The sequence below is a fragment of the Rhincodon typus genome, unplaced genomic scaffold (assembly GCF_021869965.1).
Source record: "Rhincodon typus isolate 14 unplaced genomic scaffold, sRhiTyp1.1 hic_rhity00001750, whole genome shotgun sequence".
NCBI lineage: Eukaryota > Metazoa > Chordata > Chondrichthyes > Orectolobiformes > Rhincodontidae > Rhincodon > Rhincodon typus.
This window is the reverse complement of record NW_025967388.1, coordinates 654-25,000: the sequence shown is the minus strand read 5'-3', so window position 1 is coordinate 25,000 and position 24,347 is coordinate 654. Positions and strand designations below refer to the sequence as shown.

General features: G+C 41.3%; 1 protein-coding gene across 1 annotated transcript; it reads right to left on the bottom strand.

Moving 5' to 3' along the window:
- Positions 1-193: 193 nt before the first annotated feature.
- Positions 194-21,845, bottom strand: LOC125481332 (WD repeat-containing protein 19-like; the record flags this gene model as incomplete). The annotated part of the gene is made up of 6 exons (XM_048592761.1): positions 194-264; positions 3,696-3,869; positions 7,204-7,316; positions 10,217-10,297; positions 14,972-15,087; positions 21,730-21,845. Coding segments are annotated over 6 exons (671 nt in total), but the record flags the coding sequence as incomplete, so codon positions are not given.
- Positions 21,846-24,347: the final 2,502 nt, after the last annotated feature.

Below are 24,347 nucleotides of genomic sequence, written 5' to 3'. Positions count from 1 at the left end.
ACAACATCACATCTATGAGAACTATCATAACCTGACAATTCTTAAACTTAAAAAAAAGTAAAATAAAACAAATGATGTGCATTTACAAAGAATCACCGCTACCTCTGAGCATTCTAAATTTGTCCAAATGTCAGCCTGTGCTGATAATGTCACAACTGGTAGGTTTTCCCACAATATTATTTAAAGCAATTACCTTTAGTTTCATCATCCAAGTTTATAATAGCATACATCTCTTTCAGTTCTGACAGATCATGGATCTTAATGCTGGCAAATAAAATATATTAGGGTTACTATATCAGAAGAGATATTTATATGTAATGAAGAAACAGAGATGCCCTTCAATGGAATAATCGACAAAAAAGCATCATTAAAACTTCTTTAAAAAGCAGTGGCATGCACACTGAGTATTTGAAGAAAAATTCAAACAAATTATGTTTGCGAATTGAAACGATTTATCTCGATTTCTGAAATTTTAAAAAAATGACAGCTAGATAAACTTAATAAATTGATTAGACTACCCCCTTGCTCAGTGAGATGAATGCAATCTATCACAAGATTCCTGTGCCAAACTTCAACCATATATGGACTGTACACTCATGCAGGATAACAGGAACATTACACACCACGTTCTACACAAGACACCCATTTTCTTTTTCTGTTGCACATTTATTATAGTTTTCAATATATTGAGAAATCCAGGGTTTCTTTTGAAAGAAAGTTTGACTGAAGTCTGAGAATAATGCAGTTATTGGCTCCAGAAGTACTATGGCCAATCCAATACAAATATATACCATTTTCTTATTAACTACCAGTCAATTTCTTGCTCCATTTTGATACACGAGTTCTACTTTTATCTAGATGGCATTCACATATCTACTATAAAGAAATGCAAATCACAGTATAATGATTAATATTTTTTCATTAACTGGGTTCTAAAGAAATATCTAGAGGACAGTGAACTTAATGCAACCAAAGCAGATTTTCTAAATCCACACAGTGTTGGTATCAGTTTGCAATATTAAAATTACTCTGAAAAACAAGAAGTTATTATGGATTTGTCATTTCACTGTAGCATCTGAACAGCATTTAAAATAGGAGCTCCATATGAGTCTGAAAATCTGTCATAAGAATGCAGATATTTATGATGAGAAGTGGATTCCATCCTTGAGAGAAATTGACAATGTTTTGCAAAGGAAAAAATCCTTTCATCCATGCTATTTCTTTCACTTTCTCTACTTTTTTCTAAAAGATATACTTTATTCATAAAAAACTGTATCACAACAGTTCACACTGGGCATTATAGAAAGTTCAATGGCATTCAATTTCTTACCACACAGCATGTAACTTTCTTAAATGCCACAAATGTAACTGCAATTACATGAGATTTACGCTGCACATCAGGTCAAACTTACAGCCTGAGGGGTTTTACATAGTTTCCAGCTGCTCAATGCATTATAGCAGGTGGGGTTCAGACTGTGTTTTTTCCTCACTGCTTTAAAGCTTGGACCTTGGGACGTGCTTATTGGCAACACTCAGTTGTTGACTGCTCTTTGCACTAGAAAACCAGCACATTTTGGACAGACCAAACCACTGTCTTTCACCAAGTTAATATTTCTGAATAGTTCTCTGGACCTGAAAGGTTAACTCTGCTTTCTCTCCACAGATGCTGCCAGATGCTAAATTTTTCCAGCAATCTTTGTTTTTGTTTCTTTCACTAAGTTGATGGCTGGTGACCTTTATCTTGCTGTGGTCCTCAAGAAAAGATAGCAGAGCAGAGTTCGCAATTATGAAGAAATTCCAGGCAAAACTCAACAAAATCTAGTGAATCTCTTCCTAGAGCTGCTTTCAAAGGCACATTCTAGAAAGGAGTGGGCAACAATCACTTTCCCACTTTGTGTGAATGTCAGGCATGCCAGAAGGAATTGAATTGAATAAAATAGCAATTTATTGTCACTTGTATTTAATGAAAATACAGTGAAATATGTATAGGTCACCACAATTCAGCACCATTTTAATTACAGAAATTATAAAAAGAAAAAACTGAGACAAAGTTAGGACAAAGCTCATCTTTTGTTCCCTCCATAAGTTTCTGTAGTGGCTACAGGACGCCGCCACCAAAGCAAGAATTTCCAGTCCAAACCCACCACGCTGCCACCACCAAAGCCGACATCGATGCAACTGCATTACTGCCACAGCAAGAAGGGACAGACCGGACCCAAAAAGCCGCCAAAGCTGAAGCCATCACTCAAGATGTTGCCACTGCAACAAGGAATGAACTGGAACCGCTGCTAAAACTGCCACACTGCTGCCAGGAGGAACAGGCCAGACTCACCCGAAGAAGCTTTTGATCAAGCTGCGGCCAATATGACCATGAAGATGGGACATCTGGATGTACCACACTGCAACCGCCTTTCTTCACCGCTGCCACAGAAAAGGTGAACTTGATACAAAAGAGAAATGAAGAAACTACAAAAAGTAAAGAACAAAGAAGAATATGGCCAGCCAGGTGAGCGGGAGCAGGAGCTTATGGGCACAGAGTACCAACACTTCCTCCCCTGCCATCACCGCCATCTTGAAGGAGCTAATAGGGAAAACCGTTTTCAATTCCAAATGGCCTTGACAGTCTGCTGAAGGGGTTTTCTCATTTTAAGAGATAGGCAGTATGGCACAGTAAAACTGAATAGAACATTCTGCGACCAAATAGTCAGATTCATCCTTCACAACACCATTGACAGTCAAAATCTCAGCACACAGAGACACTTGGTGTTCAAGTATCAGGAGATTCTACATACAGCTTGATGCAGTCACACAGAAAAGTGGGCATCAGGATGTGGGTGATGTTAAGCACAATTAAGCCTTTTATCTAGAGATCTGTACATCATTCCCCTTCTGACATGGTTCTTTCTTGATGCTGAGGTAAAGAGCAGGATGTTTCAATGTCCGTCATGTATGACAGATGTATGAATAGGGCATGGGTGACACAGTGCCCAGACAATGCAACACCAAAACTAGCTAGCAGCTGATGCCCAGGCTTTTACCCACAAGAGAAGAGGGAGTGTCATTCCCATATGCCCAGTTTTTGTGTACCACATTTATGTGATCTTCCCAGTTTTTGGTGCTCATACTAGCCCCTGTAAACCAAATCCAGAGCACCTTCAAGCAATCAGGTCTGACGGTAAAGGGGACAAACCATCAATCAGCTCATCATCTTCTCCACTGTTTTTGTGTTTTATCCTATTTCACTGCTCAATTGCAAACGATCAATCATGCACCAAAAGGCCTGACCTCCATTTCTAACCTTTCTGTAAAGGTTTACACTGTCATGGATAACAGATGTTCCTTAATTAAACAGCCATGGAACTTTGAAAATGAACACAAGAACAAACAGTTAAGTTTTTGATAATGAACAAAAGGTGGGGAGCAATATTGAAACACTATTGAGAAATTACATGTTCTAGAAAGGCCTATTGGATGTTCAGGTATTTCGGACATTTCACCACAGCTATACCATTCACCTAAAATATTTTTTAATGTCTTCCCTGTTTTCCAAATTATCAAAAGCATAAGCTTAAAAAGTCTCTATTCTTTTGGCATTAAAGCATTATTAATTTTATTGTAAGTATGGAATGTGTGCATGGATAGACTTCATGCCGTAGCTACGATGAATAAATAAGCAGAGTTACAACATAACATACCAATTGTCTCCACAAGAAGCAGCTTTGTTCAGAGATTGAGAGATGGCAATACTTGTCAAATTGTCTTTATGGTTGTGAGCTTGGAACAGTTCCTGACCAATCTCACGAATATGTGTAGAAATTACTACGAAGTAGCCCTGAGAAAACCCAATCATAATGTACCCATCGCCATACCTGAAAAAGAACAAAAGCTACAGTATTACTCAATTATAATTATTGTATTCAACATGCTATAAATAAGCTTGACATAAAGTTATGCTTTAAAATAACAATTATGTATTTATCAGCTGAAAACAATGGATTGAATTATAAAAACTAAAACAGGATTCCAGTGATTTGAGACCACAGCTCCTATTATGGCCTAATATTTCCATGACTGTACACGACAAATTCCAAAGCCATTTAGCAAACCTGTCTGCAGACAATCAAACAATGCACATGAACTATACCTCCTGTCACCATTCACACGAATAAAGAGCAACAGCAACTATTTGACTCTGCTCTGCCAGTTAATTATTTTTTATTCATTAATGCGATGAGGGCATTGCTGGCTAGGCAGCATTTATTGCCCATCCCTAATTGAACGGAGAGCGGTTCAGAGTCAATCACATTGTTATGGGTCTGGAGTCACACGTAGGCCAGACCAGGTAAGGATGGCAGTTTCCCTCCCTAAAGGACATTAGTGAACCAGATTCGTTTTTCCGACAATCGACAATGGATTCATGGTCATCATTAGATTCTTAATTCCAGATATATTATATTGAATTCAAATTCCACCATCTGCCATGGCAGGATTCGAACCTGGATCCCCAGAACATCAATTGGGTCTCTGGATTAACAGTTCAGTGGTAATATCACAAGGCCATTGCCTCCCCTAATAAGACCATGGCTGATCTTAATCAAACCAGGAACCTGTCCCTGATAAACCTTTATCCCTTTCTTACCAATAATCCATTTATCAATCTCTGGTTTAAAAATATTTAAAGACTGTGTTTCCATTGCCTTTTCAGGAATACGGTTCTAAAGACTCTCAAACTAGGCATATGTCTGTCCAAACATTCAACAAATTACTTAGTACCACTTCTCTGGTGATATCATTTTACAAAGCTCCCTCCTCCCTTTTATTACCTGACTTATAGCAGCTTTTAGGATATTACTTGTATTCTCTATAGTGAATACTATTGGAAATACCTGATCAACTTATGTGCCATCTCTTTATTTTCCATGATGTGGAGGTGCCAGTGTTGGGACTGGAGTGGACACGGTCAGAAATTTCACAACACCAGGTTATAGTCCAACAGGTTTATTTGAAAACACAAGCTTTTGGAGTATAGCCCCTTCATCAGGTGAAGTGAGAATGAAGAACACAGAATTTATAAGTAAGAGATCAAAAGGTCACACAACTGATAAGGGTGTATTAACCAAACCTGAGATGTGGTTAAATCTTTGATCAGTTAGAAGGTTTTAATTATTATGTATATGTAAATCCCTGAATTTCTTTCAAGTCACTGCCCTGAGAGAAGTAAAGGTTTTATCAGTGTAAAGAGGAGGTGACATTTTAGGTCAGGCAATGCATGCTGGATGTGGGGCCTTGTTTAGAATCTGTTTGTGTTTTGGTTTGGAGTCAGACTGGTTTTATTTCTAAAGTACGAACTTATAAAATGCCACATTGCCTGACTGTCTATAAATTGTGTGCTTTTCAAACAAAGTAGAATATATCCGCAAATATAAATTCATCCCATAGATTTACACGTGTATGTGCACGAGAGAGCGCGCGCGCGTGCACAGACACACACACGGACACAGACACAGACAGAAACCTATGGAAGAAACCTTGAAAGAAATTCAGGGATTTACATATACATATTAATCAATTAAAACTTTGGAACTGATTAAAGATTTATCCGCACCTTAGGTTTGTTTAATACACCCTCAACAGTTGTGTGACCTTTTGATCTTTTACTTATAAATTCTGTGTTCTGTGTGCTTCTTTCTCACTTCACCTGATGAAGGGGCGACACTCCGAAAGCTTGTGTTTTCAAATAAATCTGTTGGACTATAACCTGGTGCCATGTGATTTCTGACCTTTATTTTCCATAGTCAACGTTTCAGACGAATATTCTAAAGGATCGTTAACTCTTTTTTTAAAAGTATCTATAGAAACTCTTCCTATTTGTTTTTATAGTTCTAATTAGTTTTTCCTCGTACTCCAATTTTCCCTCCTCCAACTATTTTAGTCAATCTTTGCTGTTTTTACATTCCATCCGATTTTCTTACCTGCCACCTGTCTTTTCACAATCATATGTTTTTACAAATTTGATACCAACTTTAACCTTTCTACTTAACCACGGAGTTTTCTTATTCATTAGAACGTGTCTGGTCTGTGCATACTGAAATATCCCCTTCAATGTCAGCCATTATACAAAAATAGTCTCAGATCCACTCCTCTTCCCCTCAAACTGAATGCAAATTTCAAACATTTTATGGGTGCTCTTACTTAGGGGCGACTTCATTATGAGATCATTAATTAATCCTATCTCGTTGCACAATAACTATCTAGAATAGCCTGCTCTCTGGTTGACTCCACTGGCCTGGAAAAGGTTTCTCAAACACAAAGAGCATTAGCTGGCTCATCACATGATCTGTTCTCTCCAACTGACCAGTAACTAAATATAGCTGTGCCTAGTAGATTGCAGCTATAACTTGATTAGGTTATTGATGGGTGAATTCTTTTAGCCAGAATCCTTTGTGTGAAGTGATTACATCAAATGATTGTTCCGCTCCTAGCAGAGTTTGGATGTCCTACGAATGAGAGATTGTAATCTATATATTGATTGAAATGTGAGATGGGTAAAGGTGGCTCTCTCCAGCTACGTAACAAGACAAAAATGAAAACAATAAGCATTAATTGAAACAGTCAATATTATTTTGCGCATCAGAGCATTTTACAGTTCCAAGATGTTATTTAAATGCTCATCATAGTAAAAAGTGCAAGCAAGTTCTGGTTTACGTATCAAACACTGGACTTCATGTTAATTGAAATAGCAATCGGAGAATACCAGATCAAGGTCAGTGATAAAAGTCGAAATGCAGGCAGCACATCTTGAATTCTTAAGTTTCAAGTTTTGTCTCTCTCTTTTGAAACTCTCTCTCAGGTGCAGCTGACCAAATTGCTGACAACAGGCTGAAGAAAATATCACAATTTTATCATCTATTTAGAAATCTAGGGTTTTTTGTGCAGCTTTTGCCAAAACAGTATAAAATGTTCAGACTGTCTTAATAACCAGGCTAACAAAGAAAATGTTCACAATTTTAATGGCCTCATGTGGTTTGCCAGGACGGCGAGAGAATCCCTTGGACTTCAAAACCGTCATTAAATCTGCGACAATTCTGTGCCAATTCAGCAGATTCTGATTTTGCATGAACTCTTTTGCATTTCTAAACATTAGAAAAACTAAAACATATTTGAAATGTAAATATAACTATTTTGTCACTTAATTGAACCTACCATCTATAAGATATGATGCTGCCGTAGCGTTGCTGGAATGCCAACTCAATAGGATTATCAGGATCGCTCAAATTAAACAGGAATAGAGTTTTCTTGCCCACAATTGCACTTACCTAGTAATAAATAGGCAAGAAGATGAAATGTTTAAATCCACATAACCTTCTCAGAGTATGTTTCATAAAAAAAATTAAAACTATTTTTAGAACAATTATTGCAAAATCTTTGAGCAAATAGTTTAAGAAAACCTGTTTTGATAGCTTAGCCATACAGACCAGAAAGACATAGGGTTGGTCTGTACTCTGTGCTAAATTTAGTCATCCCAGCCAGTATATTACAAATGCAAGTTCTGCCTCTTTGCCCATTCCAAAGTTGGCCAAGGTTTTTAACTCTTGACAGTTAGTTAATTATACTTGTAGGAGCAAATTACTGCAGATACTGGAATCTGTACTGAAAAGAAATGCTGGAGATCACTGCGGGTCAGACAGCATCCACGGAGAGACAGCAAGCTAACGTTTCGACTCACTTCACTTCAGCTCTGATGAAGAGTCATCTAGACTCGAAAAGTTAGCTTGCTCTCTCTCTATGGTTGCTGTCTGACCCGCTGATCGTCGCACAGTCCTTGTGGAGACCAAGTCTTACCTTCAAACTGAGAATACCTTACCTCATGTGTGGCATTATCGCTGTGCCACATGGACAGATTTTAAACAGGCCTAGCAACTCAAGACTGAGCATGCATGAGGCTCTGAGGGTCATCAACAGTAGATGAATCACACTCTACTGCAATCTGTAAACTCATGACCCAGCATATCTCCCATTCCACCATCACAGGCAAAGATGCTTTAATGAAGAGTACAGGAGGGCCTCTGAGTAGTACCAGGCAAATCTAAAAATTAAGTGTCAATCTCGTGAAGCACAAAACAGGACTACTTTCATGACAACCAGCATAAGCAGCAAGTGATACACAGAGCAAAGCGACTCCACAATCAATGAATCAGATTTAAACTCTGCACTCCTGCTACATTCAGTCATGAATTGTGGTGGACAATTAAACAATTCACTAGAGGAGGCAGCCAGACTAACCTCAATGATAGGTGAGCCCAGAACTGCAGTGCAAAAGATAAAACTGAAGTGTTCTCAATAATTTTCAGCCAAATGCTGAGTGGGTGATCCATCTCAGCTTCCTCTAGAGGTCCCCAGAATTACAAATTCCAGTCTTCAGACCATTCAAATCACCATGTAATGTCAAGAAACTTTTAGAGTCACTGGATGCGACAAAGGCCATGGGTCCTGGCAATACACAGCAATAGCACAGAAGACTTGTGTTCCAGAATGTGTAGCTCTCAAGCTGTTCCAGTCGAACTACAACATTGGCATCTACCTGATAATGTGGAAAATTGCCCAGTTATGCCCTGAACACAAAAAGCAGAACAAATTCAACCCAGCAAATTACTGCCCCACCAGTCTACTCTTGTTTATCAGTGAAATGATGGAAGTGTCATCAACTGCACTATCAAGCAGCACCTGCTTAGCAATGACTTGCATAATGATATCCAGTTTGAGATCTGCCAAAGTCATTCAGCTCCCGACTCATTGCAGCCTTGGCTCAAAAATGAGCAAAAGAGCTGGATTCCAGAGGTACAGCAAGAATGACTGCCTTGACATCGAGGCTGAGTTAAGCATCAAACAGCCCTAGCAAAATTGGAGTCAATGGGATTCAGGGGAAAATTTTTTGTTATTTGTCGTCATACCTAACTCAAAGGAAGATGGTTATGATTGTTGGAGGTCAATCATCTCAGCTCTAGGATATCTATGTAGGAGTTCCTCAGGGTAGTGTCCTGGATCCAACCAGCTTCAGCTGCTTCATCAACAACCTTCGCTCCATCAGGTCAGGATGTTTGCCAATGACTGTACAATATTCAGAATCATTCGCGACTCCTCAGATACAGAAGCAGTCTTTGTCCAAATTGTCCAAATGGGCTGAAAATTGGTAAGTAACCTTCACACCACACAAATGCCAACCAATGACCATAAAAGATAATTTAACCATTGTCCCTTGACATTCAATGGAGTCACTAACAGTATCATGGGGGTCTCTATTGATCAGAAACTGAACTGGATAGCCATAGAGGCTACTAAAGCAGGTCAGATGCTTGGAATCCTAGTGAGTAAATAACATCCTGACCATCTACAAGGGACAAGTCAGGAGTGTGCTGGAATAGTCCTCATTTGCCTGGAAAAGTGCAGCTCCAACAACACTCGAGTAGCTTGACACCATTCAGGACAAAGCAGCCTGCTTGAATGACATCACATCCACAAACATCCACGTGCTCCAACATCGACGATCAGTGTACCTTCTATAAGATGTACAGCAAAAATTCACCAAAACTCCTTAGACAGCATCTTCCAAACTTAAAACCACTTCAATCTTGAAGGGCAAAGGCTGCAGATACATGGGAATACTACCACACCTGCAACTTTCCCTCCAAACCACCGCCATTCCTTCAGTATCATTTGGTCAAACTGCTGGAATTTTCTCCCTAACAACACTGTGGGTCTACCTATAGCACACAGACTGCAGCGGCTCAAGAATATAGTTCAACTCTACGTTCTTAAAGGCAACTACGGATAGGCAATAAATGCAGTCAGTGAAACTCACGCCCAATGAGTGAATTAGAGCCAATGGCTTAACCCCAGATTGACTATCAATGTGCCATCTTGATTCTGTTGACCTCCTATGAGTGAGATACACAAAGTCCCACAAAATGTATAAGCACATTGCCTCCTCTTGTTAATAGCTCCACTCTAAGTTTTGGAAATTCTCCCTCACCACATTTCAGATGGTGCAGTGCCCCTCCAAATGAAATAAGAAGGCAGCCTCAATGTTTTTCTTATGTTCTATGTACCTTCCTAAAGGTTCAACTTCATAACAACCTCATTGGCTGCTTTCTGAATGGCTTATTTGTTTGAAAATACTTGCAATACGCTTTTGAATCAGATCTTCCTGCAAACTCACTGTGCTTTCTCCAGCTGGTGCCCGTTCATCTGTCTTCATCATTGAGAACTGTATGTCACTTGGTTCTGCTCTCACTGTGGTCTGTTGAAACAGAAATAGTTGAGACAAAAGAAAACAAAACAGAGAATATGTGGAACATCATTAAACAATCAAAACTGGATTTAACTTGAAAGGGTCTAGACAGGGTAGATAGTGAGTAATTGTTCTAATGGACAGAGGGTTGACATGAGAACCACATGGCACTGATTTAAGGTGAAGGGCAAAAGAACCAATGGCAACATACAAACCTGTGATTTAGGCTGAAATCATTCTCCTTTGTACATCTTAGCTACAGACTATATAAACTTGATATTTTTAATCAACCTGTTCAGATTCTGCAGCAGTGTTCGTTCGACGAACAACAGTAGTCTTTTTAATAGATCATCATTACTAGCATAAAAGGATCCCTTCCTTTCATTAGTTGGATTATAATGTGCCAAATGGCTATAAAGATCAAGTAGCTTCGATAGTTTAACAAAGTACATCATTCACATCCAATACCTCTCCAATGTTGTCCAGCTAAGCTCTGGACTTGTCAGATCCATTCATATTTATCTAATTGTAACCTGTCTTGGCCTGTCTTAACACTCCGGCACTATAACCTTTTGGTGAACTCCAATTATCTACCCTCAGTCCGTTCTTATCTCTCAAAGAGCCTTGATGGTACTTATGCAGAGCCTTGAAGTGGTGTTTCTACATAGTCCCAGTTTTGGAGCCATATGGAAGAGTTGGAAGGATGACTGCCTTATACACAAGGATCTTGGTATCAATACGGATGTCACAGTAGACACAGAATACTTGTTTATTGTCTTCACCATTTTGTCATTCTCCATGACAATTTCTTCTATCTCTGCTTCTAAGGGACCAATGTTTACTTTAGCTACTCTCTTCCTTTATATACACCTGTAAAACTCCTACTTTTTTTTATTGCTTGCTAGTTTATTCTGTTAGTTTAATTTTTCCCGTTTTATCAAGTCTTTGGTGGTGGCTTTTTGCTATTTCTAAAACACTCCAAATTCTCGGACCTACTACTATCTTTCGCAACATTATGAGGCAATTCACTAAATGTCACACAAACATTTCACAGACCATTTTCTAGACAACCTTCACCAAGTGGCAAACATACATGTTGATTAAAGTCTCTCACAATTAACACACTGCTTTTTTTAAAAAACAAGCTTCAACAATTTCTTGTTTAATGTTCTGCTCAATGGTAAAAGTGTTGTAAGAGCACCTATAAATTGCTCCAACTAGCTTTTTTCTGACAATTACTATCAATAATTTTGATCCACACTGATTCTATTTCATGATCTTACGTCACCCTTTACTATCAGGGCTAACCCTCTTCTTTTGCCATTCTGAATGTTTTTGTGAAATACAGTGTACTCTAAGTATTTATTTTCCTAATCTCGATCATCATATAACCACATCTCTGTAATGGTGCTTTGATATGAACCATTTCTTTCTTTTTGAGCCATCAGTTTATTGGGGTCTGATTACGCACAGCTGGCAATCTTAGTGAAGACTATCGGGGACTCAAATTCAGAGGAGGATTGGGTGGATAAAGTGTCCCTGGAGATATGAACTGGAACTCTACCCAAGGGAAGGATTTTGTGGTTGGATGTGGTGTCATATGTGCTAAGGGAACAGACGGTACATCCATAAGAATATGAAAACAATTTGCCTATTATTCAAGTTTAAGTTGTTGGTTTTGGCTTGATGGTTAAAGTAAAAGCTATAAAACGTGAAATCAGTCACATCTAATATCTGCAGTTCCTACTATCTCTGAAACATCTAATAAGGTCTTTTGGTAAATGTACTTTTTTTAAGATATTGGCCACCATGGAGATCATAACAGTATTGATATCGGATGTGTTTCCATACGAAACATGAAGTGAAGAAAGTATACACCAAACTACTCTATCCAGGCCCTTAATAATTGTAAACATTAAATATCCCTACTATCGCCTATATTTTAAGAACCATCTCAATTTTTTCTGCTCCCCACATCACTTTAGAGTGGACATCATGCCATTCTAGATAAAGTTGAAAGCTTATGTCAGGAATTATGTAAGAATCAGCTAATGACAACCAAAACCACTATATAAGGCAAAAACATCAAAACTAAAAATCTAACCATACGTGACAGATTTTCACCGGAAACTTACGGAAGTTGTTATGTAACGAGATAAGGGGTATTTTGTTATGTTATAACTAACTTTTAAAATCTTGACTAGGAAGAGAATCTGTAATTGCTGGTGTTCCCATGTATCTTCTGCCCTTATCCTTTTAGGTGATATTGTTGTGGATCTGGAAGACACTATCTAAGGAGCCTCGGCGAATTTCCGTAGCATGTTTTGTACATTGTACACACTGCTGCTACTGGACATTAGAGGGAATGTAAGTTTGGGAATGTGGTGCCAATCAAAAGGGTTGCTTTGTTCAGATGGTGTCAAGCTTCTTGAGTGTTGTTGGGGAATATTCCATCACACTCCTGACTTGTGCTTTATAGATGGTTAATGGGGTTTACGGAGTCAGGATGTGAGTTACTCACTGTGGTATTCCTAGCCTCTGCTTTTGTAGCCACAGTATATCCTGTACGTGTATATGGATAGTCCAGTTGAGTTTCTGGTCAATGGTAACCCCCAGGATATTGATAGTGGGGATTCAGTGGTGATAATGTCATTGAATGTCAAGGGTTAGATCCTCTCCTTTTGAAGATGGTCACTGCCTCACATCTAGGGGCATGAATGTTCCCTGCCACTTGTCAGTCCAAGCCTGGATATTGTCCAGGTCTGGCTGAATTTGAATATGGAGTGCTTCAGTATTTCAGGAGTCGTGAATAGTGCTAAACATTGCTCAATGAACAGCAAAAATCCCCACTTCTGCTCTTATGATGGATGGAAGGCCATTGATGAAGTAGCAGAAGATAATTGCACCTGGGACACTACCCTGACTAACTCCGGGCTCTATTAATGCAGTATTAGTGTTCCTGTCTCTGAGCCTGGAGGCTGGGTCTAAAACCCATGTGCTTTACAGGTGTCAAAATGCATCTGAACAGGTTGCTTTAAAAAATACATATACCCTTAGAACACCCACAGTCATGTCATGGAGGTCAGTCATCTCAGCTTCAAGAACCACAACCACCTTCCTTTCTGCCAAGAATGACTCCAACCAGTACAGTGTTGCCCCCCCAACACCATTCCTCTTCCCCACCCCACCCCCCAAAACCCCCACCCCACCACCTCAATTCCCAATGTCTCCAGTTTTGCTAGGGTTTCTTGATGCCATACTTGGTCAAATGTGGCTTTGGTATTAAGGACAGTCATTCTTACCTCACCTCTGGAATTTAGCTCTTTTACCCATGTTTGAACTAAGACTATAATGAGGTCAGGAGCTGATTGGGTCTGGCGGAACCCAAACTGAACATCAGTGAGCAGCTTATTTGTAAGCAAGTGCTGCTGGATAGCTTCATTGATGACACTAAGCAGCACTTTACAGATGATCGAGAGAAGACGGTCACCATTTTTAAAATAGACCACTAGAATCTGGTATATGGTAAATGATAGTGGCCCAAACAGTATCTTCATCACATTAATCCAAATATGTTCAAATTAGGTCACTTCAAATTCAGAATTTACTTGGACATGTTAATTACATTTTAAAAGTAATTCAAATGATGCATTTCTTTGAATAAATTCTGAACTCCCATTATAAATCTTAAGACCCCAAGACACAGGACACAGGAGCAGAAGTCGGCCATTCAGCCCATCAAGTCTGGTCCACAATTCAATGGGATCACAGTCGTCCTGTTACACCTCAACTCCACTTTCCTGTCTTATCCCCAGAAGTTCATAAGACATAGAAGCAGGAGTAGGCCATTTGGCTCGTCGAGCCTGCACCGCCATTCAATAAGATCATGGCTGATCGATCCGTGGTCTCAGCTCCTCCCACCTGCATTGGCCCCTACCATGCAAAAATCTATCCAACTATGTCTTAAATATATTTAATGAAGCTGCCTCTACTGCTTCCTTGGGCAGAGAATTTCATAGATTCACCACTCAATGGGAAAAGCAGTTCCTCCTCATCTCTGTCCTAAATCTATTCACCTAATCTTGAGGCTATGTCCCCTAGTCCTAGTCTCTCCCACCAGTGGAAATAATTTGCCTGCCTCTATCTTATCTATCCCTTTCATAATTTTATGTTTCTATAAGATCACCTCTCATTTTTCTAAATTCTAAAAAGTACAATCCCAGGCGGCTCAACATCTCCTCATAGTATAACCTCTCATCTCCGGAATTAGACTGATGAACCTCCTCTGCACTGCTTTCAAAGCCAGTATATCCTTCCTCAAGAAATCCTTGATTTCCTTACTGTTGATCTCAGCCTTGGATACATTTAATTAGCTAGCCAAGTAGTCCTCTGTGGTAAAGAATTCCACAGTTTCACTACCCTCAAAGAGGAAAATATCCTTATTTCTGTTTGAAATGTCACCCCCTTACTCCGCGATGACACCCTCTGATCTTAGGCTCTCCCACAGGGGGAAACAACTTCTCTGAAGCTACCCTGTCTTACGAGACAAATTTTGTGCAAAAGTTCTGTAGACTTTTAGCTTTTCTGACTTGGATTATTTTAATGTCATTTAGTCCATTTTAAATGATCAGCAGTATTTAAAATGGCAGCAAATGACAAAGTCTGGAATGTTTCCTCACTCACCTGTCTGATGGTATCTCCCTCTTGGTTGCTGACAGTGATCGTCTTGTCTTCGCTACCCAATGCAAGCAGGTTCTGGGTACTCCAGCAACCACAAGTAATCCGTTTTGTGTGTTTCCCTGAGATGTTGATGAGGAAGAAGTGAAAGATTAATTCCTGCTGGAATGAATACAAGACACCAACTCAGTGAAAGAACGATTTTACATACTATCATTTCACTTTGGGACTTTACTTGTAAATTGCTCAGACTAATGATTGTAAGGGTTGGCAGAACAGGACTAGACCACAAGGTGCCAATGTCAGCATCACCTTAATTAAAGAAAGCCAGGAAAATAACATGGAACATGAAAAGCTGCTCCCTTCTTGAGGGAATAACATTGAATTCTGCAATTCCCAAACCACTCGGGCTGTAAAATTCAAACAGATGAAGTCTACATTCACAGTACGTATTCCTTCATTTTTTAGTCTCATCCTGACTTTATCATTCACAGCTTTGTATCTCTCAGAAGCATTTGAGGAACTCACAACCGGCATAGCAAGTTATAATCATGCTATAAAATGAACAACTCACTGGCATGAAAGCACTTGAGGATGTCGCTAGCTAGGCAACATTTATTGTCCATCCCTAATTGCCCAGAGGGCAGTTCAGAGTCAACCACATTTTTGTGGGTCTGGAGTCACACGTAGGCCAGACCAGGTAAGGATAGCAGTTTCCTTCCCTAAAGGACATTACTGAACTGACAATCAACAATAGATTCATGGTCATCATTAGATTCTTAATTCTAGATATTTTTATTGAATAAAAATTCCACCATCTGCCATGGTGGGATTCGAATCCAGGTTCCCAGATGTTATCCGGGTCTCTGGATTAACAGTCCAGCGATAATACCACTCGGCCATTGCCTCCCCTTACCAAGCTATCATTTATTTCCCAAACATGACTGTCTGGGAGAAGTTGGTCGTGATCCGCCTTCTTGCAACACAGCAGTCCCTGGAGTGTAGGATACATAATATGTGTTAGGAAGGGAGTTCCAGATTTTGACCCTGCAGCAGTTAAGGAACTGTGGTAAAGTTCCAAGACAGCAAGATGTGCAACTTGCAAGTGGTGGCATTCCCATGCATTTGCTGCCTGGTCTTTCTAGGTTATGCAGTTTTCAGGTTTGGAAGGTGCTTTGAAAGTAGCCTTGGTGAATTACTGCAATGTACCTCAGAGATGGTATGCAGTGCTGCTACAATGCAGCAGTGATGAAGGGAGTGAATGCTGAAGATAGAGGATGGGTGTCATTCAAGCAGGATAGTATGTCTCAGGTGATGTCAAACTTTTTGAATGTTGGTGAGCTGCACCCATTCAAGCAGGTAGGTAGTATTTTATGACATACCTGCCTTGTGCCTTGTAGATGGTGGATAGGCATTGGGAAGACAAGGTGGGAATTACTCACTACAGGATTCCTAACCTCTGATTTGCTCCAGTAGCCACAGTATTTATATGGCTAGACTAGCTCAGTTTCTGGTCAACTGTAACCCCCAGGATGTTGACAGAGGGGTTTCAGTGATAACAATCGATTGAACGTTAAAGGACACTGGCTGACTTCTCTCTTGTTGGTGATGACCATTACCTGGCATTTAGTCATTGTGAATGCTACCTGCCACCAATCAGTCCAAGCTTGTATGTTATCCAGGTATTGCTGCATTTGCACGTGGACTGTTACAGTACCTGATGAGTTGAGGAAAGTGCTGAAAATTATGCAATTATCAGCAAACATTCCCACCTGACATCATGGTGGAAGGAAGATCACTGATGAAAAGGCTGAAGATGACTGAACTGAGGGTACTGCCCTAAGGCACTCCTGCCATGATGTTCTTAGACAGAGATGGTAGACCTCAAACAGCCAAAACTATCTTTTTTTGTGCTAGATAGTTTTTCTTTTGCTCCACATTGGCCCCGAGGCAATTTTCCACATTGTTAGGTTGTGAGTGTTGTGCTTTGTTGTATGAGTGTTATAGCACTGGAATAACTTGCCAGGGGCACCTCTGGTTCTGCAGCATAAGTCTTTGGTCTTTTTGCAGGAATGTTATTAGGGCCAATGGCTTTTGCTGTATCCCGTGTTTTGATATCAGATGCAGTAAACGGAATTGTTTAAAGGCTGACAACTGTGATGCTGGGGATCTCAGAAGTCTGAGACAGATCATCCACTCACCCTTTTAAGTTAAAGATGGTTCAGCACTATTCATGGCTCCTCAGGTACTGAAGCAGTCCATGTTTTTTTTTCTATTCATTTGTGGTATGTGGGTGTCATTGGCTGGCCAGATTTCTTGCCCATTCCTAGTTGCCCTTGAGAAGGTGGTGGTGAGCCGCCTTCTTGAACCACTGCAGTCCTCCTGCTATATGTTGACCCACAATGCTATTAAGGAGGGAATTCCAGGATTTTGACCCAGCAACAGTGAAGGAACGGTAATATATTTCCACGTCAGGATGGTGAGTGGCTTGGAGGGGAATTTGGTGTTCCCATATGTCTGCCACCCTTGTCCTTCTAGGTGGAAGTGGTTGTGGGTTTGGAAGGTGCTGTCTGAGGATCTTTGGTGACTTTCTGCAGTGCATCTTGTACACAGTACACGCTGTTGCTACTGAGCGTCAGTGATGGAGGGAGTGGATGCTTGTGGATGTAGTGTCAATCAAGTGGGCTGCTTTGTCCTGGATGGTGTCAAGCTTCTTCAGTACTGCACTCATCCAGCAAATGGGGAGTATTCCATCACACTCCTGACTTGTGCTTTGTAGATGGTGGACAGGCTTTGAGGAGTCAGGAGGTTACTCAACGCAGTATTCCTAGCTTCTGGCAGGTTCTTGTAGCTAACTGGGTTTAATGTGGTGAGTCCAGTTGAGTCTCTGGTCAATCATAACCCCCAGGATGTTGATAGTGGAGGATTCAGTGATGGTAACACCATTGAATGTCAAGCGGCAGTGGTTAAACTGTTTCTTATTGGTGATGGTCATAGCCTAGCATTTGCGTGGCACGAATTTCACTTACCACTTGTCAGCCCAAGCCTGGATATTGTCCAGATCTTGTTGCATTTGAACATGGACTGCTTCAGTATCTGAGGAGTCACGAGTGGTGCTGAACATTGTGCAATCATCAGTGAACATTCTCAGTTCTGACTTTATGATGGAGGGAAGGTCATTGATGAAGCAGCTAAAGACAGTTGGGCCTGGGACATTACCCTGAGGCACTCCTGCAGCGGTGTCCTGGAGCTGAGATGATTAACCTCCAACAACCATGACCATCTTCCCATGTGTCAAGTATGACTCCAACCACCGGAGCGTTTGCTCCCTGATACCCATTGATTCCAGTTTTGCTAGGGCTCCTTGATGCCACACTTGGTCAAATGCAGCCTTGATATAAATGGCTGTCACTCTCACCTCATCTCTGGAATTCAGCTCTTTTATCCATGTTTGAACCAAGGCTGTAATGGTCTGAGTGGTCCCGGGGAACCCAAACAGGGTGTCACTGAGCAGGTTATTTCTGAGCAAGCGCTGCTTGATAGCACTGTTAATAACACTTTCCATCACTTCACTGATGATCGAGAGTAGACTGATGGGGCGGAAATTGGCCAGGTTGGATTTGTTCTGTTTTTTGTGTGCAGGACATACTTGGGCAATTTTCCACATTGTCGGGTAGATATCATGTTGTAACTGTACTGGAACAGCTTGGCTAGGGGAGCGGCAAGTTCTGGAACACTAGTCTTCAGTACTATTGCTGGAATGTTGTCAGGGCCCATAGCCTTTGCAGTGTGCAGTGTCTCCAACTGCTTCTTGAATCGAATTGGCTGAAGACTGGTATCTGTAATGCTGGGGACCACCGGAGGAGGCTGAGATGGATCACCCGTTCTGCACTTCTGGCTGAAGAGTGCTACGAATGCTTCAGCCTTATCTTTTGCACTGATGTACTGGGCTCTTCCATCATTGAGGAGTTGTTTAATTGTCCACTACCATTCATAACTGGATGTGGCAGGACTGCACAGCTTAGATTTTATCTGTTGGTTGTGGGATCACTTAGGTCTATCTATCACTTTCTGCATTCGCTGTTTGGCAGGCAAGTAGTCCTGTTTGGTGGCTTCAACAGGTTGATAGCTCATCTTCAGGTGTGCCTGGTGCTGCTCCTGGCATGCTCTCCATTGAACCAGGGTTGATTCCCTGGCTTGATGGTAATGGTTGAGTGGGGAATATGCCAGGCCATGAGGTTGCAGATTGCGCTGGAGTACAATTCTTCTGCTGTTGTTGGCCCACAGCACCTCATGGATGCCCAGTCTTGAGTTGCTAGATCTGTGCGAAGTCTGTCCCATTTAGCACAGTGATAGTGCCACACAACACGATGGAAGTTATTTTCAATGTGAAGGCGGGACTTCATCTCCACAAGGACTGTACGATGGTCACTCTTACCAATACAGTCATGGACAGATGCAACTGCAGCTGACAGATTAGTAAGGATGAGGTCAAGTATGATTTTCCCTCTTGCTGGTTCCCTCACTACCTGCCGCAGACCCAGTCTAGCAGCTATGTCCTTTAGGATCCGACCAGCTGCCAAGCCACTCTTGGTGGTGGACATTGAAATCCCCTACCCAGAGTACATTTTGTGTCCTTGCCATCCTCAGTGCTTCCTCTAAGTGTTGTTCAACATTGAGGAGTACCGGTTCATCAGCTGAGGGAGGACAGTATGTGGTAAGCAGCAGGAAGTTTCCTTGCCCACATTTAACCTGAAGCCATGAGACTTCATGCAGTCAGGAGTCAATGTTTGGACTCCTAGAGCAACACCCGTCCGACTATATACCACTTTGCCGCCACCTCTGCTAGGTGTGTCCTGCCGGTGGGACAGGACATATCAAGGGATGGTGATGATGGTGTCTGGGATATTGTCTGTAAGGTATGATGCGGTGATTATGACCATATCAGGCTGTTGCTTGACTGGTCTGGGAGACAGCTCTCCCAATTTTGGTGCTGACCCCCAGATGTTAGTGAGGAGGACTTTGCAGGATCGACAGGGCTGTTTCTGCCGTTGTCTTTTCCAGTGCTTAGGTCGATCCCAGGTTTCATTTCTTTGAGACTTTGTAGTGATTGATAAAAATTGGTTCAAACAATATCTAAGTTTGGGCTGACATGTGGCAAGTAACACTCACACAACACAAATGCTAAGCAATGACCATCTCCAAGAAGAGATAATCTAAACACTGCCCCTTGACACTTAATAGTGTTACCATCACTGAATCCTCCACAATCAACATCCTGGGGGTTACCGTGACGATAAACTCAACTGGACTCACCAAATAAATACTGTGCACAAGTATCTCAGGTTTAGAGGCGAGGAATACTGCGGCGAGTAACTCACGTCCTGATTCTCCAAAGCCTGTCCACCATCTACAAGGCACAAATCAGGTGATGGAATATTTGTCACTTGCCTGGATTGCAGATCCAACAACACTCAAGCAGCTGGACACCATCCAGGACAGAGCAGTCCGCTTGATTGGCACCACATCCAAAAACATCTACTCCCTCCACCAGCAATGCTCAGTAGCAGTAATTTGTACTATCTACAACATCTACTGCAGACATTTGCCAAAGATGCTCAGACAGCGCCTTCCAAACCTATGACCACATCCATCCAGAAAGACAAAGGCAGGAGTTGCATGGTAACACCACCATCTTCAAGTTCCCCTCCAAGCCACTCAACAACCTGATTTGCAAATATATCGTCATTCGTTCACTAATGCGGGGTCAAAGTCCTGGAATTCCCTCTCTAAGGGCATTGTGGGTCTACATATAGCACATGGACTGCAGAGGTTCAAAAGGCAGCTCACCACCACGTTCTCAAAGGCAGCGAGGAATGGGCAATACATGCTGGCCAGCCAGCAAACCCCATGTGCCCCAAGTGAATTAAAACAAAAAGCTTCAACCTAGCATATGCACGAATGTGCTGGGATTCCCCCATCATTGATAGAGAAATTTGTCAATCATAGAAGAGCTCAAATCCTAGAGATGTGTAATTGTGGTCTTATCACATACGCTATCCCAAATTAGAAATATAACGCTCTTCCTATCATTGTGGGATGAGGATTCAGGATTAAACATAAGTTTAATTCTCCACTGCAATCTCAGGCTTGTTACTGTCAGGAACTGGGAATGGAGGTCCCTACACTGATACTTCAAAATGATGCATCAATGTGCTGCCTGAAGTTTATCCATAAATGATAATCAGTACTAAATAATTTCCTGCTCCACATTAAACATATGTAGCTACTGTTTCATGTAAGGGGTTGATGGAGGGTTTGGAAGAAAAATCAAGAGTAAAACAGTTCTGATTTGATCTTTGATTACTGCCCTGACATGGAGCTTCATATTTCAAAAGTACAAATTAGAAACTGAGCTGTAATGACTGGAAAATCTCACAAGCAAGTCGGCTCATTGGAGGATATCCAGCAGTGCTGCCTGATGAAAGCCGGGAAGTTCAACTTAAAAATCTAAACAACCCTTAGCTGAGATCAAGTTTGCATTTCCGAAGTGAGTTAGTTCTCAGCATACCCAAGACTTAATCCCAATTACATGACGAAGGGAATTCTATGTTAAAGAGTTCACATACATAATGACATTTCAGAATTTTGATAGGAAATGTGTTAGGTGATATAAAACAAATCTTCAGACTGATTGCTTTTAGAGGTTTCAAATTTTGATGGGTCTACTGAAAAGTGCACCAAGATAAGTGATACTCACTCACCGAGGACTGGAACTTTGCGAGAGGTCTGTAAGCTATAGACAAGCAGATTTCCTTTGGTTGTTCCAACAGCAAGCAATGATCCTGCTTTTGACCACATCAGAAATGACATCTGGTCCCTGATAAAAACACATTGCAAGCATGAATTATCATTAAGTTGGGTTGGTGATGGTGAAAGAAAGGGGTGTTATTAAAGCACTCTGTACTTCACATGGGGAGAACACCCCTACTATTCTGAATGGGAATCATTAACTGGGCATTAACTCTTTCTCTCTTCACAGAGGCAGCCAGATCCGCTGAGTTTCAGATTTTAGCATTCAGAATATCTTGCTTTGACCTAAGTATCCGCTACTCGTAAAGCGCTCACTTTTATGCTTAGACAAAGAGAATGATATACTCTTACTGTTGTTGAAATAGCTCAAATAAGTAGTTTCCCAGATATTAAAAAAACTCCAGAAACAAAATGCAACTATGTTTGCACGTCAATAGGCGCAGTTGATAACATCCTTGCTCGAAGAATACTGGTTCAAACATGACTACAGCACTTTTTTTTTGTCTTTCATGGGATGTTAACAGCAGTAAGTCCTTGCAGAAAGTCAATTCACTTAACGCTGTTGTTTTTATGTTGTTGATAAGGTAGTGTCAGTATAATTGTTTATTGTTGCTTGTTTCACTTGAACATTGCTTTCTAGACTGCCAGTTCGGTTGCCTGGCTGCTCACATGACCTTTCCACCAGCATTTCATTGAATTCCTACAGTGTGGAAACAGGCCATTCGGCCCAACAAGTCCACACTGCCCCTCCAAACAGCATCCCACCCTGACTCATTCCCCTACCCCTGCATTTCCCCATGTCTAACCCATCTAACCTCAACATCCTGGACACTACGGGCAATTTAGCATGGCCAATCCACCTACCCTGCACGTCTTTGGACTGTGGGAGGAAATCGGAGCACCTGGAGGAAACCCACGCAGACATGGGGAGAATGCGCAAACTTCAGACAGACAGTCGCCCGAGGGTGGAATCGAGGGTTCCTGGTGATGTGAGGCAAAAGTGCTAACCACTGAGCCACTGTGCTGCCCTTCCTGTCTCTCCGTTAGCTCCTCTTCTTCCCCAACCTACTGGCCTCCATCCTCTCACATCCTTGCTTTCTGTCCTTGTTCCTGGTCTTGACCTACCTGCTGTCCATACCTTGCAACTTGCAACCCTCAACACACCCTGCCCATGCTGCTTGTATCCTGTTACTCCCTGGGCCTTGCCTACCCCAAAACCAACATTGCCGGAGAGGGTAGTGGAGTCAGCCTCATTAGGGGCATTTAAGCAGCTATTAGATAGGCATATGGATGATAGTATAAGGCATAGGTGGAGGTTAGATAGAATTTAGGATTAGGGTAAAAGTTCGGCACAACAGAGTGGGCCGAAGGGCCTGTACTGTTCTATGTTCTATGTTCCACTCTTGATTTGATCCCTTGCCTTCACCTTCTCACTGGGCTCAATGCCTGGCCTGTCTCTAGATTAGTCCGGGGCCAGTTCCTGTACTGACTAACTACTAACACTAGATGGAGCCTAGTCTATGCAAATGGATTAGAAGGTGAGTATTTTTTAAGATTGCATACCTGTACTGTATTTCTTTTATATGTAGTTACGAATTTGATCTTTAAAGATATTTCAGCTAGGAATGCATGGCTCTGGATTTGTTAGGTACACGATTTGAGCTTGCACCCTGTTTCTTTCCAAGTGAGAAATATCCAAAGGAAACTAACGACATCTTAAACATTCATGTAGATGGAAATCTCTGATCCATTTAAAGTTGTTTCACTTAAAGTTGCGATTTTCAGGAACTACGACTTTAATGAGGATTTACTGCAGCTGGTTAGGCCAGCATTTATTGCTCATTCCTTATTGCCCTGGTGAAAGTGATGGTGAGCCACCTTCTTGAACCATTGCAGTCTTTGGGGTGTAGGCACACCCACAGTGCTGTAACGAAAAGGATGGAACAGCAATATAGCTCCAGATCATGACAATGAATAGCTTGGAGGTGGTGGTGTACCCATGTATCTGCTGCCCCTGTCCTTCTAGATGATACTGATTGTGGGTTGGCACCTTGGCAAGTTACTGAAGTACATCTGGAGAAGGTACACAGGCTGCCACTGTGAATCAATGGTGGAGGCAGTGAATGTTTAAAGTGGTTGATGAGGTGCCGATCACATGGACTGCTTTGCCATAGATTGTTTGAACTTCTTGCATTAATTGGAGCTGCACTCATCCAGGCAACTGGGGAGACTCCTGACTTGTACTTTGTGAATGGTGGACTATTATTGGGGAATTGAGAAATGAGTTACTCACTGCATAACATCCAGTCTCCCAAGCTGCTTTTCTCGCTAAACTTCTTATTTAGACAATACAGTTCAAGTTCTGGTCAATGTTAATCCCCCAGATGCTGATAGTGGAGCATTCAGTCATGATAATGGTGCTGAACGTCAAGGGGAAATGGTTAGATTCTCTCTTGTTTAGAGATGCCATTGTACCTGTTTGGCACAATGGGGAAGGTAGTAGTGTACTGGTAAAGTCACTGGACTAATAATCCAGAACCTTTCCTTAATATTCTGGGGATATGGGTTA